The 17,678-nt window shown below is 38.3% G+C and overlaps 1 protein-coding gene across 2 annotated transcripts in view; it reads right to left on the bottom strand.

Annotated features, from left to right (window-relative positions):
- The window catches only part of LOC116181074 (BTB/POZ domain-containing protein kctd15), a 65,560-nt gene that overhangs the window by 28,493 nt on the left and 19,389 nt on the right, over nucleotides 1-17,678 (bottom strand). Inside the window, exon 1 of one of the 2 annotated variants that reach the window (XM_031501330.1) lies at nucleotides 2,865-2,925. The exons of the other annotated variant lie outside the window; for it this stretch is intronic. Within the exon in view, the coding sequence (XP_031357190.1) occupies nucleotides 2,865-2,887 (23 nt within the window). The 5' untranslated portion in view covers nucleotides 2,888-2,925. Of the gene's footprint in view, nucleotides 1-2,864; nucleotides 2,926-17,678 lie in introns of those variants that run through there. 2 annotated transcript variants of the gene reach the window in all.

Genomic DNA, 17,678 nt, shown 5'->3' with positions numbered 1-17,678 from the left:
TACACCAAAATTTCTCGAGAAAACACTTTTTCTAATTAATTTTGGTGCGTAGAATCCAAAACAATTCGTGCTTTTTCGATCAGATTTCTCAATCAAAACTTATAGACTAGAAAGAAAATTCAAAGGGCTATAACTTTTGATCTAGTAGCCCAATCTTGGAACTGTTTGAAATTATGGATTCTACAGGCCACATTCTATAAGAAACATTTTTTTCCTGGTCGATCTGAGACAATTTTTTTTTCGGGCCTCAAATAAAGGCAGTGTACAACCTTCCTTTTTTAGGTTGGAAGCTGTCAGCGTTTGTGCAGGGGCAAGTAGTGAAGCGAACTATAAAGACATGATCCGACGCCACCACCCTCCTATGGACCAGCAAAGCCTCCACATCAACTCCTTCTGGAGATCTTCGCTACGGAGCAAGGCGAGGTGGTCATCATCGAGTTCTTCATCGCAAAAACACGAACGCTACTGAACCGGATCGAGGAAGAGCTCGGCGAGAGCCTGGATTGCGCATGGTGAATGGGCTCCTGCATCAAAGGATACGGAAGAAGATCTCGCGCACTTCTTTCAAACCGTTTGCCGAACTCCAGAACGAACTACGGAAGTTCGAGGACTTACAACCACAGCAAGCCAAATGCACTACAGAATCCACCGGTCGAAAACCCAGGTGCACTTACTGCAAGAATCCCGGACACTCTCAGAAGGAATGCCGGAAGAGGAAGAAGGCCACAACACAACAACGTTTTTCGTAGTACCCGAACTGCCGTGACGCGGGGTTTAGGACTCTCAGTAGAACAAACCGACCAAAATCTCTGACTCTACGGGAAGAGCCTCCTCGGAAAGCGTTCTCCACATGGATATCGTCCTCCAGCTATAGCCTTGTCTCTACCGAACGTTTACTTCGGGGGTAGGACCGACGTCCACACGATATTGCACGAAATGAAAACGGGGCATAGCTTTAGCAGAAATCGCGGGCATTCTCAGAAGGAATTCCGGAAGAGAAAGAACGCTCTCCAAAACCGCCTGCAACGTGTTTCGGGTGTGGAAACCCCGGCGTGATACGAAGTGAATGCCCGAACTGCTAAAATCCCTTTCCTTTTCCTACGTTCGATTGCGATTTACCGAAAACTGGACTGAGAATGGCCACCCTGGCGGATTTGTGGGAGAATGTAACACCGGGGGGCCTGAGGGGTATGGAAAATCTCAGCAAAAGGAAAAATGAATAGCCCTTTTCCTACAATCATCATCATTAAGACAATGAGGGCATTCGTATACTCATATAAATTATGTCTTGGTATGCTCATTGGCTTTTAAATAAACAAAATGGTTGAAAAGGCGTCAATTAATTAATGAAAAAAAATAGGAAGGGGTTAGTCTGGGAAGTTTTAGAGGGAATTCGGTCCAAGACTACAAAGAGGGAACCACGTTCGTTTGCCGCGAAATTTTCATTCCTACTTTACCAGAGCGAAGAATTGGTTTAAAACGTTAATTTCTGGCGAGTTTTCCAAAAATCTTTCAACTAAAGAAGCGCGAAAGCAATTGGAAGCAAAAGAGACTTCTGCGATCAATTTTTCCAATCCAAGGGAGCGCTACCATGTACCGTCTTTAAAAAGAAGTTACAAGCAACCTCTGAATTCTTGCGTGTTGTGTCCTTTATGCCGCCGATGGTTAACAATCTGGAAGGTGCGGCGCCATTATCTTCTCGAATATTGTTTTTATTCTGGCGTTCTCCCTTCCTACCATTACATGTTGTTGGTGTAGTCATCCCGTATACCAGAAAGAATTGTTGTTTTAATTGGCAAGAGTTGATTGTGTTTTAAAATCGGTATGGTTATCTCGTGCCATGTACATACAACTAGAATTCCAAACAGTTTTTAAATAAAAGTCATCCCTTATATCAAAACCGAATTTTCATTATAACTAGCGCAGGTTACGCTTGCTGATCTTACTGTGTTCCATTCTAATTACAGGGTGTCAATTTCATTGGATGGATACGTGAGGTGACAAACGGTACAAATAATACCGTTTTTTGCAACTCAAAACCAAAAATTAAAAGTGGGGTGGAAGGGAGTAGTGAAATTTAAATAAATCGCTTTCAAATTTACTTATTACTACGAGAGTAGCTCTAGGGTCTTCATGGGTTACATACTGTCTTGTAGGTTTACCACTTGACTGAATACGTCGGAAGATATTTAATGTTATGAATTATGATATATGAGATGATGTGACGTCATGTGACATAACATGACATAATCTGATATGATCTATTGCAGAGCCTAAAAACCGATACGGTCCCACGCTTCCACTATTGCAAAACCCACGCTCATAATCTACTCGTTCTCAGTCTTCACAAGAAGCGGCACAAATGGATTTTTACTCAAATCAAAGAACAACTACTATTGTAATTAAGAAGTGGAGTTGAAAAACTACCAAAGGCCTTGTCTTTAAAATCCATAGGAAATAGATCGAAAAATGAATATTTCAGAAGGATTGCAGACGAAAGAGCTTCCATAAATCAAAAAAGTCATTATATTAAGAGATACAGTGAATGAAGTACCAAAATATAACAAAAGCCATAATCTTGTCTCGCTTTTGTTTCGACTATCTCGTTCCCTCACAACATATTAATTTCTAGAACCCTTAACTATTAGTTTGGTACCCACAAAATCTCTTGGAATAAGCGAGTAAACACGTTTGCCATTTGACCGCCATAACTATTCTCTTAGTAAACATGCAGACATTTTGGTACATACTTTTGTAACTCTGTAACTCTTCATTGGAAAGGCAAGCGTTCGCGTACATATTTTCCAAAAATTGTGCAATTACGATTGTGCTTTGACTATAATACGAACACATGAAATCCTTACCTACAACAGTCTTCGCTATTCATTAACTAGACACGAGAGGCTGACCGCAGCTACTATTCACCGAATGTCTAAATACTTCAACATCGGAAGCACGTGAAATGAGAAAAAGTGGGGCGCACAAGCGTATTAGCTTATATAATTCAGATACAATTAGAGTTGAATGTAGGTAAATGATCTACGCCTCCTCCTGTCGCTTCGTGAATTGATCTCTTCCAGCGAAAACTTCTTTTAGTCTCGAAAACAACTTACTAGAACGGTGTGTCTCAACCGCCGAGAGGCACGACGAAAACAGAGCTAATTAAAGCTTCCAATTAACGTTTCCTCCAAAAAGTGCTAATTAACAAGAGGAAAATTGGCAAAATGTACCAATGTGAATATGCAGACGCCACCAAACAACGTCCAAACGTCGAAGCTCAACTTTTCAACAGTGAAAAAGCTCGCTCGCAATAATTTCGAAATTATACCGAACACAAGGCGCATTCAACTGTCAGAAATTTGATAAACTAAAGAGGTTACACAAAAATTTAATTTCTGCTACAAACGTATTTACTTTTACATTTCTGATCCCATATAATATATAATCTGTTTTCAAACACGGAACGGACCTCGAGGGAGTTATCGTTTAAAATGATGTAATTTTCTAAATTTGTCAGATTTTGACCTCCTCTCATACCGCCAATTTAAATTAAATGTTGGGCTACATTACTCCGTTTGGGAATAATTTAATAATATTTTACATCGCCTCCAGTAAAATCGACCTATAATATCTTTAACAAACAGGTTAACCTTTCATATAATAACATTCATTGTTATATAAGCATTTTTTTGGCGTTTCATTAATGAACTTCGTAAATGTACCACCTCGAAGGGATTAAATCCGCATAGAATTTCGATCGCATATTCTTCCAGAAATCACGTGACCGCTTCTTTCAAATGGAATTTAAAAGAACTATCGCTGATTATTGTGAACAATGCTATTATCACAGTATCTTACTGGAAAACTTGCCAGATTCGTGTTACAAAAATGTTGTGTTTCCAAATTGCTGAAGATTGTTTCCTTAAATTCCATACAGTATGGTCTATTAATAGTGATACTTTCTGTTTCGAGACTGAATAACGCTGCTTATGAGATGGCATAAGAAAATGGATATGATGTGCTACGGTTACCTCCCTACCATTTCGTTATCAATCTCAACGAAAATATATGGGGAACTTGCAAACAGCACTATTTTATTATTATGTCAGAGAAAAGTGTTTAGATGTGGCAACAAGCCATTTATAGGGTTTTTGTCCCGTGGAAGGTTTCACTGTGATCGCGTGTGTGTAATATATTTTATACGTTCTCGTCTATTCTTACGCACAAAATTCTGAGTTTTTAGTCAATTTCCTTTCGCATTTGTGTATTCGGGCGTTGTTATTACGAAAATGATTTTTTTCCCTTTACGTGCAAACTATAATGTCCACCTTGTTAGTTAAAGATCGCGACACAGACACCTGTTACAAATAACTACCGAAACATATTTTGAGTAATTGGTCAATAGAAGTCCTTGATGTAACGGGTATCCTACCCAAAATTCAGCACTACATACATATTCTCTTCCATTAATTGTATAATGCTATGTAAACATACTCAGTGATGACGCCATAATACGCCGATGACGTCCGTGCAAACTAAGGAAAATCTTCCAATTCCAAAGAATTTATTACACAACATTTGATTAACACATGAAATAAATCTTGGAACGAATAGAAAAAATCTGACCTGAAAACTCTATCTGGGTCGCACTTTGGAGTCGAATAACCACACTACTAATAGATTGGCATTGACAAAAATATTTTAGCGAAAAAATCCCCTGCCGCCCCATTGGAATGATTAATAACAGACTGAGTGTCTTGGGTTCGATGAGATGGTCAAGTTTGTACACTGTGAAAATTCTCAATAGGACTGGAAAAACGTACCTCTAAATTTGCAGGACCATATGACCGTTGTGAAACGTTTACTAAGCTTACAAACCTTGTTTAGATATATTACCCCGCACGCAGGCGGTCGACAAATAAATAAGAAATCTTACAGTTTTTTTAAATAATCTAAGGTCCTACAAAGTTGGCGATATTCAGGCGCATTGAACTCACACACAAACGCTTCTAAACTTCACCTTGCTTTATAATACAGAATTAGATGATAAACAAAATTGAGTAAAATTAACAAGTTTCTCGCAACAATTTTAAACCCTTTTCAGTTAAATTTTGGAGTGAGCCGTCCAGTGCAAAACTTGTGTCTTTTTCTTCGCATGAGCTAGATAGAGATGAAAATATAATAGCATAATTTGTGTACAACTTACTAGTTTTGTAGTGGAATGACCTGACCTCATTGTTTTTATACTAGGAGAGCAATAATAAAATATACGTTGAAAGAGGAAGTTACTTGACGGTAGGCGACAGTAAACGTAGACCGTTCAATGCCGGTAAATTACACCAGGGGCGCTAATCTCCGAAAGAATCCTGAAAATGTCAACGTCAGTCCTTTCAGGATCCAGGTTTCGCGTTATCTATTGTCCATTTTAAAAGTATCGTCTCGTACCGAAGTGTACTATAGGAATACTATCGCTTCTAAAGAACGCTAAGGTACTGTAATTGTTTTCTTGATTTGTATAAAAATAACGATCGGTTCTCTGTAAAAAAGTGCGTTAAGAAATATTAAAGGTGGTAATAAAAAATCAAACAATATGTTTGAAAAAATTCGCTTTTGCAGTAAAAAGTTAGTTTTAATTAGCACTAATTGTAACCAACAGTTACAATCTGCAATGGAAGAATTTCTCGGCCTCTCGCCCTTTCATTTTGCAGTAAAAAAAAAGAAGCGATGCAATGTAATTCTTAAAAAAAGAATGTCGTTTGCTCACTATCGAAATGAATGCAGGCATCACATAACCTACGTTTGCCATGTCAAGGAAAGGGAGATACTTTCAAAATAGGATAAAACCAATGGTTTAGGATTTAGAGTTTCGTGGACGTGTTGTCGCTCATAAAAACACAAAGGTGCGCAGTTGATTTTGAAACTGGCTTTATTCAAATTTGGCTCCCATTGGCTGTTTGTTTATGAAATCTAAAAGAAGGAGATTATTTAATGGTGGAAGTGGTGGATCTGTGGATCCTTTAAATACGAGAGACAATGTTTAATCGGGAACTTGCAAACAACACTATCTTATTATCATGTCAGAGAAAAGTGTTTAGATGTGGCAACAAGCCATTTATAGGGTTTTTGTCCCGTGGAAGGTTTCACTGAGATCGCGTGGCTGTATGCGTAATATATTTTATATGTTTTCGTCTTTTCTTTCGCACAAAATTCTGAGCTTTTAGTCAATTTCTTTTCGCATTTCTGTATTTAAAAAACGCTACTTTTAACACCCACTGCCACCCAGATTCGAAAGTGCTGCAAAACGTCCGTCTTTTTCACATGAAAGTAAAGGTGCGCAGTATGGGGTAAGTCAAAGATTGCTCGACTGCTGCGGGCGTTGTTATTACGAAAATGATTTTTTTTCCTTTACGTTCAAACTATAATGCCCGCCTTGTTAGTTAAAGATCGCGACACAGACAACCTGTTACAAATAACTAAGGAAACAAGTAATTGGTCAATAGAAGTGGTTGATGTAACGAGTATCCTACCCAGAATTCAGCACTACGTACATATGCTCTTCCATTAAATTGCATAATGCTATGTAAACATACTCAGTGATGACGCCATAATACGCCGATGACGTGCGTGCAAACTAAGGAAAATCTTCCAATTCCAAAGAATTTATTACACAGCATTTGATTAACACATGAAATAAATCTTGGCACGAATAGAAAAAAATCTAACCTGAAAACTCTATCTGGGTCGCAACTTGAAGTGCCCACACTACTAATAGATTGGCATTGACAAAAATGTTTTACGAAAAATGATTAATAACAGAGTGAGTGTCTTGGGTTCGATGAGATGGTCAAGTTTTTCCACTGTGAAAATTCTCAATACGACTGGAAAAACGTACCACTAAATTTGTAGGACTATATGACCGTTGTATTATACAAACGTTTACTAAGCTTACAAACCTTGTTTGGATATATTACCCCGCACGCAGGCGGGCGACAAATAAATAAGAAATTTTACAGTTTTTTTTTTAAATAATCTAAGGTCCTACAAAGTTGGCGATATTCAGGCGCATTGCACTCACACACAAACGCTTCTAAACTTCACCTTGCTTTATAATACAGTATTAGATGATTAAAAAAATTGACTAAAATGAACAAGTTTCTCGCAACAATTTTAAACCCTTTTCAGTTAAATTTTGGAGTGAGCCGTCCAGTGCAAAACTTGTGTCTTTTTCTTCGCATGAGCTAGATAGAGATGAAAATATAATAGCATAATTTGTGTACAACTTACTAGTTTTGTAGTGGAATGACCTGACCTAATTGTTTTTATACTAGGAGAGCAATAATAAAATATACGTTGAAAGAGGAAATTACTTGACGGTAGGCGACAGTAAACGTGGACCGTTCAATGCCGGTAAATTACACCAGGGGCGCTAATCTCCGAAAGAATCCTGAAAATGTCAACGTCAGTCCTTTCAGGATCCAGGTTTCGCGTTATCTATTGTCCATTTTAAAAGTATCGTCTCGTACCGAAGTGTACTATAGGAATACTATCGCTTCTAAAGAACGCTAAGGTACTGTAATTGTTTTCTTGATTTGTATAAAAATAACGATCGGTTCTCTGTAAAAAAGTGCGTTAAGAAATATTGAAGGTGGTAATAAAAAATCAAACAATATGTTTGAAAAAATTCGCTTTTGCAGTAAAAAGTTAGTTTTAATTAGCACTAATTGTAACCAACAGTTACAATCTGCAATGGAAGAATTTCTCGGCCTCTCGCCCTTTCATTTTGCAGTAAAAAAAAAGAAGCGATGCAATGTAATTCTTAAAAAAAGAATGTCGTTTGCTCACTATCGAAATGAATGCAGGCATCACATAACCTACGCTTGCCATGTCAAGGAAAGGGAGATACTTTCAAAATAGGATAAAACCAATGGTTTAGGATTTAGAGTTTCGTGGACGTGTTGTCGCTCATAAAAACACAAAGGTGCGCAGTTGATTTTGAAACTGGCTTTATTCAAATTTGGCTCCCATTGGCTGTTTGTTTATGAAATCTAAAAGAAGGAGATTATTTAATGGTGGAAGTGGTGGATCTGTGGATCCTTTAAATACGAGAGACAATGTTTAATCGGGAACTTGCAAACAACACTATTTTATTATCATGTCATAGAAAAGTGTTTAGATGTGGCAACAAGCCATTTATAGGGTTTTTGTCCCGTGGAAGGTTTCACTGAGATCGCGTGGCTGTATGCGTAATATATTTTATATGTTTTCGTCTCTTCATTCGCACAAAATTCTGAGCTTTTAGTCAATTTCCTTTCGCATTTCTGTATTAAAAAAACGCTACTTTTAACACCCACTGCCACCCAGATTCGAAAGTGCTGCAAAACGTCCGTCTTTTTCACATGAAAGTAAAGGTGCGCAGTATGGGGTAAGTCAAAGATTGCTCGACTGCTGCGGGCGTTGTTATTACGAAAATGATTTTTTTTCCTTTACGTTCAAACTATAATGCCCGCCTTGTTAGTTAAAGATCGCGACACAGACAACCTGTTACAAATAACTAAGGAAACAAGTAATTGGTCAATAGAAGTGGTTGATGTAACGAGTATCCTACCCAGAATTCAGCACTACGTACATATGCTCTTCCATTAAATTGCATAATGCTATGTAAACATACTCAGTGATGACGCCATAATACGCCGATGACGTGCGTGCAAACTAAGGAAAATCTTCCAATTCCAAATGATTTATTACACAGCATTTGATTAACACATGAAATAAATCTTGGCACGAATAGAAAAAAATCTAACCTGAAAACTCTATCTGGGTCGCACTTTGGAGTCGAATAACCACACTACTAATAGATTGGCATTGACAAAAATGTTTTACGAAAAAATCCCCAGCCGGAATGATTAATAACAGACTGAGTGTCTTGGGTTCGATGAGATGGTCAAGTTTGTACACTGTGAAAATTCTCAATAGGACTGGAAAAACGTACCTCTAAATTTGCAGGACCATATGACCGTTGTGAAACGTTTACTAAGCTTACAAACCTTGTTTAGATATATTACCCCGCACGCAGGCGGTCGACAAATAAATAAGAAATCTTACAGTTTTTTTAAATAATCTAAGGTCCTACAAAGTTGGCGATATTCAGGCGCATTGAACTCACACACAAACGCTTCTAAACTTCACCTTGCTTTATAATACAGAATTAGATGATAAACAAAATTGAGTAAAATTAACAAGTTTCTCGCAACAATTTTAAACCCTTTTCAGTTAAATTTTGGAGTGAGCCGTCCAGTGCAAAACTTGTGTCTTTTTCTTCGCATGAGCTAGATAGAGATGAAAATATAATAGCATAATTTGTGTACAACTTACTAGTTTTGTAGTGGAATGACCTGACCTCATTGTTTTTATACTAGGAGAGCAATAATAAAATATACGTTGAAAGAGGAAGTTACTTGACGGTAGGCGACAGTAAACGTAGACCGTTCAATGCCGGTAAATTACACCAGGGGCGCTAATCTCCGAAAGAATCCTGAAAATGTCAACGTCAGTCCTTTCAGGATCCAGGTTTCGCGTTATCTATTGTCCATTTTAAAAGTATCGTCTCGTACCGAAGTGTACTATAGGAATACTATCGCTTCTAAAGAACGCTAAGGTACTGTAATTGTTTTCTTGATTTGTATAAAAATAACGATCGGTTCTCTGTAAAAAAGTGCGTTAAGAAATATTAAAGGTGGTAATAAAAAATCAAACAATATGTTTGAAAAAATTCGCTTTTGCAGTAAAAAGTTAGTTTTAATTAGCACTAATTGTAACCAACAGTTACAATCTGCAATGGAAGAATTTCTCGGCCTCTCGCCCTTTCATTTTGCAGTAAAAAAAAAGAAGCGATGCAATGTAATTCTTAAAAAAAGAATGTCGTTTGCTCACTATCGAAATGAATGCAGGCATCACATAACCTACGTTTGCCATGTCAAGGAAAGGGAGATACTTTCAAAATAGGATAAAACCAATGGTTTAGGAGATACGCCAATTTAAAGTTTCGTGGACGTGTTGTCGCTCATAAAAACACAAAGGTGCGCAGTTGATTTTGAAACTGGCTTTATTCAAATTTGGCTCCGATTGGCTGTTTGTTTATGAAATCTAAAAGGAGAGTATTTAATGGTGGAAGTGGTGGATCCGTGGATCCTTTAAATACGAGAGACAATGTTTAATCGGGACGTGGGCAATGCGTAATTTTTTTACGCGGTTTTACGTCGTTTTATTGTAGTAGATTAACAAATAAAACAGATACTTTGAAAGCGATATCTACATTGTAATTACCACCTGTTAAGTATTCCATAAGAGCGAATCATCGGATGTTCAATGTACGTACGTTTTTGCCACATGGACGTCGTAACCTAAAATGGCTCAAATGTGGACGTCCACTGTAAAGACTGTGTTGTGTGGGAAGAACATCCCGAATTTAAAACAAGTTACATAAAGCGCATTTCCACTTGCATTCATTTCCCATTTGTAAGATGCAACTTCTGTTAAAATCGCAAAAATCCGGCCACAAATATGAAAGATAGCGTTGCACATGGGAAATTCATTTTTGACGTGCTACTTCAATTTCAGTTTATGGGAATAATTTCATTTCAAAGCTTTTCTAAATAAGAAAGTTGGAACTGCGCATGCGCAAAATAGAATTTTGAAACTGGCGTTTGATTTTCCTGTATCCCAAGTGCCTATGTATCAAATTTCGTTTAAATTCTTCCATAAATAAAAAAGTTCGCACTGCGCATGCGCAAAACCAAATTTTGAAACTGGCGTTTGATTTTCCTTTATTCCATGTGCCTATGTATCAAATTTCATTTAAATTCTTCCATAAATAAAAAAGTTGGCACTGCGCATGCGCAAAACCAAATTTTGAAATTGCCGTTTGATTTTCCTTTATTCGAAGTGCTTATGTATCAAATTTCGTTTAAATTCTTCCATAAATAAAAAAGTTGGCACTGCGCATGCGCACAACCAAATTTTGAAATTGGCGTTTGATTTTCCTTTATTCCAAGTGCCTATGTATCAAATTTCATTCAAATACTTTTATAAGTAAAAAGTTTGCAATTCGGTTTATAAATGGTCGAGATGCGAAAAGGGCACTGTGAATTTTGAATCGATTCGATTCAACTGTTGGCATTGCGTATTATATGGCTAAAGCTATGCCCATATTGAATTTCATGCAATTCAGTTCATAACTAACGGAAATGTAAAAGCGATCGAACATTTCTAAACAAAGTTATCGTTCACACGGACAGATAGATGGACAGACAGACAAAGGAACAGACGGAGAGACCAACCGGCAGGGGACAGATAGCAATGCAAAATTATAAACGATCTCTAGGATCGTTAATAAACGGCAAAAGTGTAAAATTATGGAACATGTAAAAAACGGTTTTTTGTTTTTTTTTTTACAATAACTTTTTTTGTAAGCGGTACAGAAAAAATTCCTTCCTTGGTACAAGACTCGACACCATAACGAACCAAATAGCGAAAAAAGTAGAACAATAGCTCTTAAGAAAAGAACTAGTAGCGTCGCAAAACGAGCGGACGGACGGACGGAAGGACAGACAAAGTGGCCACAATAGCGCATTTTTTTTATTTTTGTGGAAATGCGCTAAAAAAAGTTATGAATTATGGAAGGATCGTTTGAAGAAGTGCCTCATAGTCGATTGAGAACCGTTCGAAACTCATCAGGTAGATCCTGAAGGTAAACAGTATGAAAAGTGACAGGTCCATATTTTGGGGTTGGTTGAAAGGGTGTCTTAGGCAGACTCCCCTCTTCATCGATACGTTAATACTATCAATGCCATGTTTATTTAATGGGCCTAGCTTTTGGTACCGCGTCTTTAGTTAAAATCTTTGCAAATTCACCTGAGGAATCTTCCAGACATGCTTTCTTCATCTAATTTCCACCACAAATTATTAACACTTCCATTTAAATGTGCACTAATTCTAAACTTGCACAGCTTTACACCTGGAGTAGTTTACTGAAAGTCGGTTAGTGAATTTGGTGTCGAAACCCCCACGACCTGTATGATTTCCAGTCGGATACCGAGAACTTTACCCGTAGTACACATACTCAGACGGAATTATTAGCAATAAATCAAGTCAAGCTGCGTTTTACGTTTGAGAGGTACGTACAATAATAAAAGTCCAGGTGTCTCGTGTTACTTCTCTTTTTGTTTGCGCTACACGTATTAAAGTTACCAACGTAGGCAGCACAAATTTGTCCGCCTTTTCGGTATAGCAGGTTTAATTTCCGTATCCTGAAGGATCGTCCCCAGTAAAATCGGACAACGGAAAATTCATCCGCTCACGAAAATTTACTTTAGGGTTCCACAGCGTTTCGTCCATGCCCCTACTGCAAACTGGGCACAAATCGAACGCTGTATTTCCGGAAGTTATTATTAAATGTCCTTTCGGGACACTTTCATCTAAAGAAACTCAATAGAGTTGATAGTGACACCAAATTTTCCGAGGGTAAACCATCACGGGGCGGATATTATTATAATAAAAAGAAAGTCTTATTATTTTTTTAGCGCATTTTTGCAAAAAATTTTTTTTGTAAAAGGTAGCTTTTAATCTCACTTTGGCTGGCTGGCTGGCTGGCAGTAAATGCGCGCCCGTAGAAAAACGCTTGTAAAAAGACAAGGAGTGTACACGTAACTATCGGGGCCGTGTAATTAAGAACGTTAGGGATGGGGCTACAAGATTTGGAGTCGACGACATCTGAACGCCATCCCCGAGCGTATTATACTAACCTGGAGATTTTTCAGTTTTTATCTATCTTCTTCTACAGTTTTTCTCCGATTGTTTTCAAATTGGTGTCGTCGGGAAGATCTTGTCAACGCGCACAACTCCTGCATGGCGGAAATTTGTTTTTTTCCTAGGGCCGAAATAAACCACCTTTTGCGCGGCGCGCTTCGAGGGGTAGTCGACTTTGGGCGCCCAAAAGTTTCTTACAGCGCGAATCGCGGTCTCTCTTTCTCGTGTCACTAATTGAAGGTCGAGCTATGTGAAGTACCCAAAAGTTGAATACGATTTTATGCCGGGATTTTAGCGAAATCTACCAAAATGTGAATTACGAATGAACGGGACGTCGGAACTGTGTATCGACAAAGGGAATGTGGTAACCCCCGACGAGATCTTACTGATGGTGGAGTCAAAACTTCAAATCCGAATTGTTGCGGGTGATCAGAAGTGGGTGTCGACAAAGGGAATATGGTAACCCCCAAAGGATTTTAATGATGGTGGAGTCAAAACTTCAAACGCGAATTGCGAGTGCACGGTAAGTGAGAAAATGGTACCGACAAAGTGAACGTGGAAGCTTTCGGCAAGATCTTATTGATGGTGGAGTCAATATTGGCTAATAAAACACTGATCTGCCACACAAAAATGCGCTGAAGTCCCTTCGATCTCACACGTGGACTTTGATAATTTTTAGCGCATTTTTGCAAAAAATTTTTTTTGTAAAAAGTAGCTTTTAATCTCACTTTGGCTGGCTGGCTGGCTGGCTGGCTGGCTGGCTGGCTGGCTGGCTGGCTGGATGGCTGGCTGGCTGGCTGGCTGGCTGGCAGCAAATGTGGGCGCGTAGAAGAACTCTTGTAGAAAGGCAACGGGTGTACGTGTATCTACAGGGCCGTGAAATTTGTCACCCTTAGGGACATGGCTACATGATGTGGGGTTGGCGACATCTGGGCGTCATCCTCGAGCGTAGTATACTAACGTGAAGGTTTTTCAGTTTTTTCCTATTTTCTACTACAGTTTTGGTCCGATTCTTTTCAAATTGGTGTCGTCGGAAAGATGTTGTAAACGCGCACAACTCCTGCGTGGCGGAATTTTGTTTTTTGTCATAGGGGCGAAATTAACGACCTTTTGCGAGGGGGCGCGCGCGTCTTCGAGAAGTAGTCAGGCGCCTTTTACCTTCCGTTGCGAACTCACGCGGTTTAACGTTTCGTGAATCTCGAATCGCTGTCTCTCTTTCTCGTGTCGCCAATAGAAGTGAATTGCGAGGGAACGGGACGTCGGAAGTGGGTACCGTAAAAGAGAATGTGGTAGCCCGCGACACGATCTCACTGATGGTGGAGTCAAATCTTCAAACACGAATTGCGGGTAAACGGGACGTCGGAAGGGGGTACCGTCAAAGGAAATGTGGTAGCCCCCGACACGATCTTCCTGATGGTGGAGTCAAATCTTCAAACGCGAATTGCGGGTGAACGGGACGTCGGAAGGGGGTACCGTCAAAGGAAATGTGGTAGCCCCCGACACGATCTTCCTGATGGTGGAGTCAAATCTTCAAACGCGAATTGCGGGTGAACGGGACGTCGGAAGGGGGTACCGTCAAAGGAAATGTGGTAGCCCCCGACACGATCTTCCTGATGGTGGCGTCAAATCTTCAAACGCGAATTGCGGGTGAACGGGACGTCGGAAGTGGGTACCGTAAAAGGGAATGTGGTAGCCCGCGACACGATCTCACTGATGGTGGAGTCAAATCTTCAAACGCAAATTGCTGGTGAACGGGACGTCGGAAGGAGGTACCGTCAAAGGGAATGTGGTAGCCCCCGACACGATCTTCCTGATGGTGGAGTCAAATCTTCAAACGCGAATTGCGGGTGAACGGGACGTCGGAAGTGGGTACCGTCAAAGGGAATGTGGTAGCCCCCGACACGATCTTCCTGATGGTGGAGTAAAATCTTCAAACGCGAATTGCGGGTGAACGGGACGTCGGAAGTGGGTACCGTAAAAGGGAATGTGGTAGCCCGCGACACGATCTCACTGATGGTGGAGTCAAATCTTCAAACGCGAATTGCGGGTGAACGGGACGTCGGAAGGAGGTACCGTCAAAGGGAATGTGGTAGCCCCCGACACGATCTTCCTGATGGTGGAGTCAAATCTTCAAACCCGAATTGCGGGTGAACGGGACGTCGGAAGTGGGTACCGTCAAAGGGAATGTGGTAGCCCCCGACACGATCTTCCTGATGGTGGAGTCAAATCTTTAAAAGCGAATTGCGGGTGCACGAGGAAAGTGGGAAGCGGTTAGTGAATGTAGTAGCCTTCGACAAGATCTGTTATTGATGGTTGAATCGAAAGTGGCTAATAGAATACTGATCTGCCACACAAAAATGCGCTGAAGTCCCTTCGATCTCAAACGAGGACTTTGATAATTTTTTTTCTTTACTATCATTTATAAAATCATAAAATTTCGGACTAAACAAATCTTATCTAGACGAACGACATATAGTCAAACACTAATCGTTACTTGATTTTAATCCGTGCGATTACTTAATCCAGGCTAGACCTCAATTCTGAGAAGAAAGACTGACCATAATAATAATAAGAGGAATTTTTCAATGCGATTCTTTAAGTCCGCTTTGGTTTTGTCTTGATCTTAATCCACTTTCATATTTGTTAAACACTAATAACTTTGGGTACAATATTATATTATACAAGTTAATTTTCACAGAATCAATTAAACGAAATATGGCGCTAGCTTTTACGGTATGAAGTTATTTAATGTTTTACCAAGTACAATAAAAAACCTAAGTCTCAGGTTGTTCAAAAATACCGTAAAAACTCACTTACAAGAAAATTCCTATTATTCTTTAGAAGAGTACATCAGCGATAAATTTAACGTTCCTTAAAATACGAGGGGTTAGTCGGCGTGGTAATCTTTCGTACAGATGACTGGTAGTCACTGGTATTTCCGTGGTAGTCTCTGGTATTCCTGCGGTAGTCTATGGTAGTCACTGGTATTCCGAAGGTAATCAGTGGTATTCTCTGGTATTCCCGTGGTAGTCAATGGTAATCTCTGGTATTCCTATGGTAGTCAGTGGTAATCGCTGGTTTTCTCGTGGTAGTCTTTGGTATTCCTATAAGCATTTACTAACTTTTTTATTATGTTCCATTTTGCTTGTATGTAGGTATTTCCGGCATAAACTATGGTTTTTGTGATTTTGTCTATCAAATCGCATACTTTCTAAATTAATTCGATTGATTGTTGCAGTGCTGGTTATTGAAGGTGACGATTCAGTTTTAAAGATGGTAGCGAATCAATCAGTAATAATGTATTTGTGTTGTGTGTTTAAAAACATGCCTAGGTCGAGGCCAAGGTTTCCATGCTAATCACATATATCTTAGATCTGGATCTAGACCCTTTTTAGAAGATGATCTTGTATCTAGATCTAGATTATATTATAATAGATCTTCCACTAGTAGATCCAAAGATCAATTTTAATTATTTACATTATAAATGTTTTTAACATTGGAGGAATAAATCGTTGTCTATATTTAAAGAATAAAATACTGTGTTCCATTCAAGTTTTTGGGATTGAGTGGGAATAGTCATTAGCACAACGGGTAGTTTAGCTTAGGGGGTAGTATCGGTAATTGTTTACAGTACAGGGTGAGTCAACGATTGCGCGGAGTTACTTAATGCCTTGAAGATAAGATTTTTCGATAGAGTGCTTTTGTATTATGATATGGTTGAATATTTCCACATTTTAAAAATATTTGGAATTATACAGGGTGCGCCCACAAAGTAGGGCGCCCAAATGGTACATTTTTTTAAATAGAACTCCCTGTATTTGAATGCATTTTTCAATTCTACGTGTAATTGTACGTCTTTTTTATTATATGATTAATATCCGAAAAACTAGTAGTTTTAAAGATAATTAGATTTGTAAGAAAAATTGGGTATTTGCAAGCGTCAGTATATTGTCAAAATTATTACTTAAATTTTGATTCCAGGTTTTATATCACGAGTTAAGTAAAGTCAAGTAAATACATCTACTATGAAACATAAAAAATATAGCTTACAGGGTGTTTTTCTTGGTAGGTCCAAAGTTACAAAACTTCATATTAAAAAATCTCACTTTTTTAACTGGAACTCCCTGTATATTTTTCTGTCATAATTTAGATCCTCCAAAAACCTTCAATTTTTGATAATAATGTCCTATACCTATCTTTGATCGTTTTCGAAATATCTTAATTTTCCTGGGTTTTATATTCTAATCTTAAATACGTTATATGTAATTTACATAATAGTTAGGTGGACATGCAAAAAAAGCAATTTTTATCGATCTCGTCCAAAACGAAAATCATATCGATTAATTTATTTTTCAAACTACCTATTTTAAGTCCAAAAACTGGAGAATAAGTAAAACATTTGACTATAAAACAAATTAAATTTAACTCCTAATGTCATCCAGTCAGTGATATTAGTTTCATTTTTTTTTCATATTCACCTCGTTATTATGTAAATTAGAACTTATTTCAGATTAAAATATAAAAAGTAGAAAAACCAACATATTTGTTTATGTTTTTACTATCAAATTTATTCTCTAGTTTTTATAGACTTAAACGAATTATTAGAAAAATGAATTAATAAATATGATTTTAGCTTTGAACCAGGCAGATAAAAATTGCCTTTTTTTTGCATGGCCACCTCACTATTATGTAAATTACATATAACTTATTTAAGATTAGAATATAAAACCCAGGAAAACCAAGATATTTCGAAAACTATCAGAGATAGGTATAGGACATTATTACCAAGAGTTAAAGGTTTTTGGAGGAGCGAAATGATGACAGAAAAATATACAGGGTGTTCCATTTAAAAAAAGTGAGATTTTTTAATATGA

Source organism: Photinus pyralis, unplaced genomic scaffold (genome assembly GCF_008802855.1).
Source record: "Photinus pyralis isolate 1611_PpyrPB1 unplaced genomic scaffold, Ppyr1.3 Ppyr1.4_LG9, whole genome shotgun sequence".
Lineage (NCBI taxonomy): Eukaryota > Metazoa > Arthropoda > Insecta > Coleoptera > Lampyridae > Photinus > Photinus pyralis.
The sequence above is the reverse complement of the archived record's forward strand: the minus strand, read 5'-3'. Positions and strand labels throughout refer to the sequence as shown.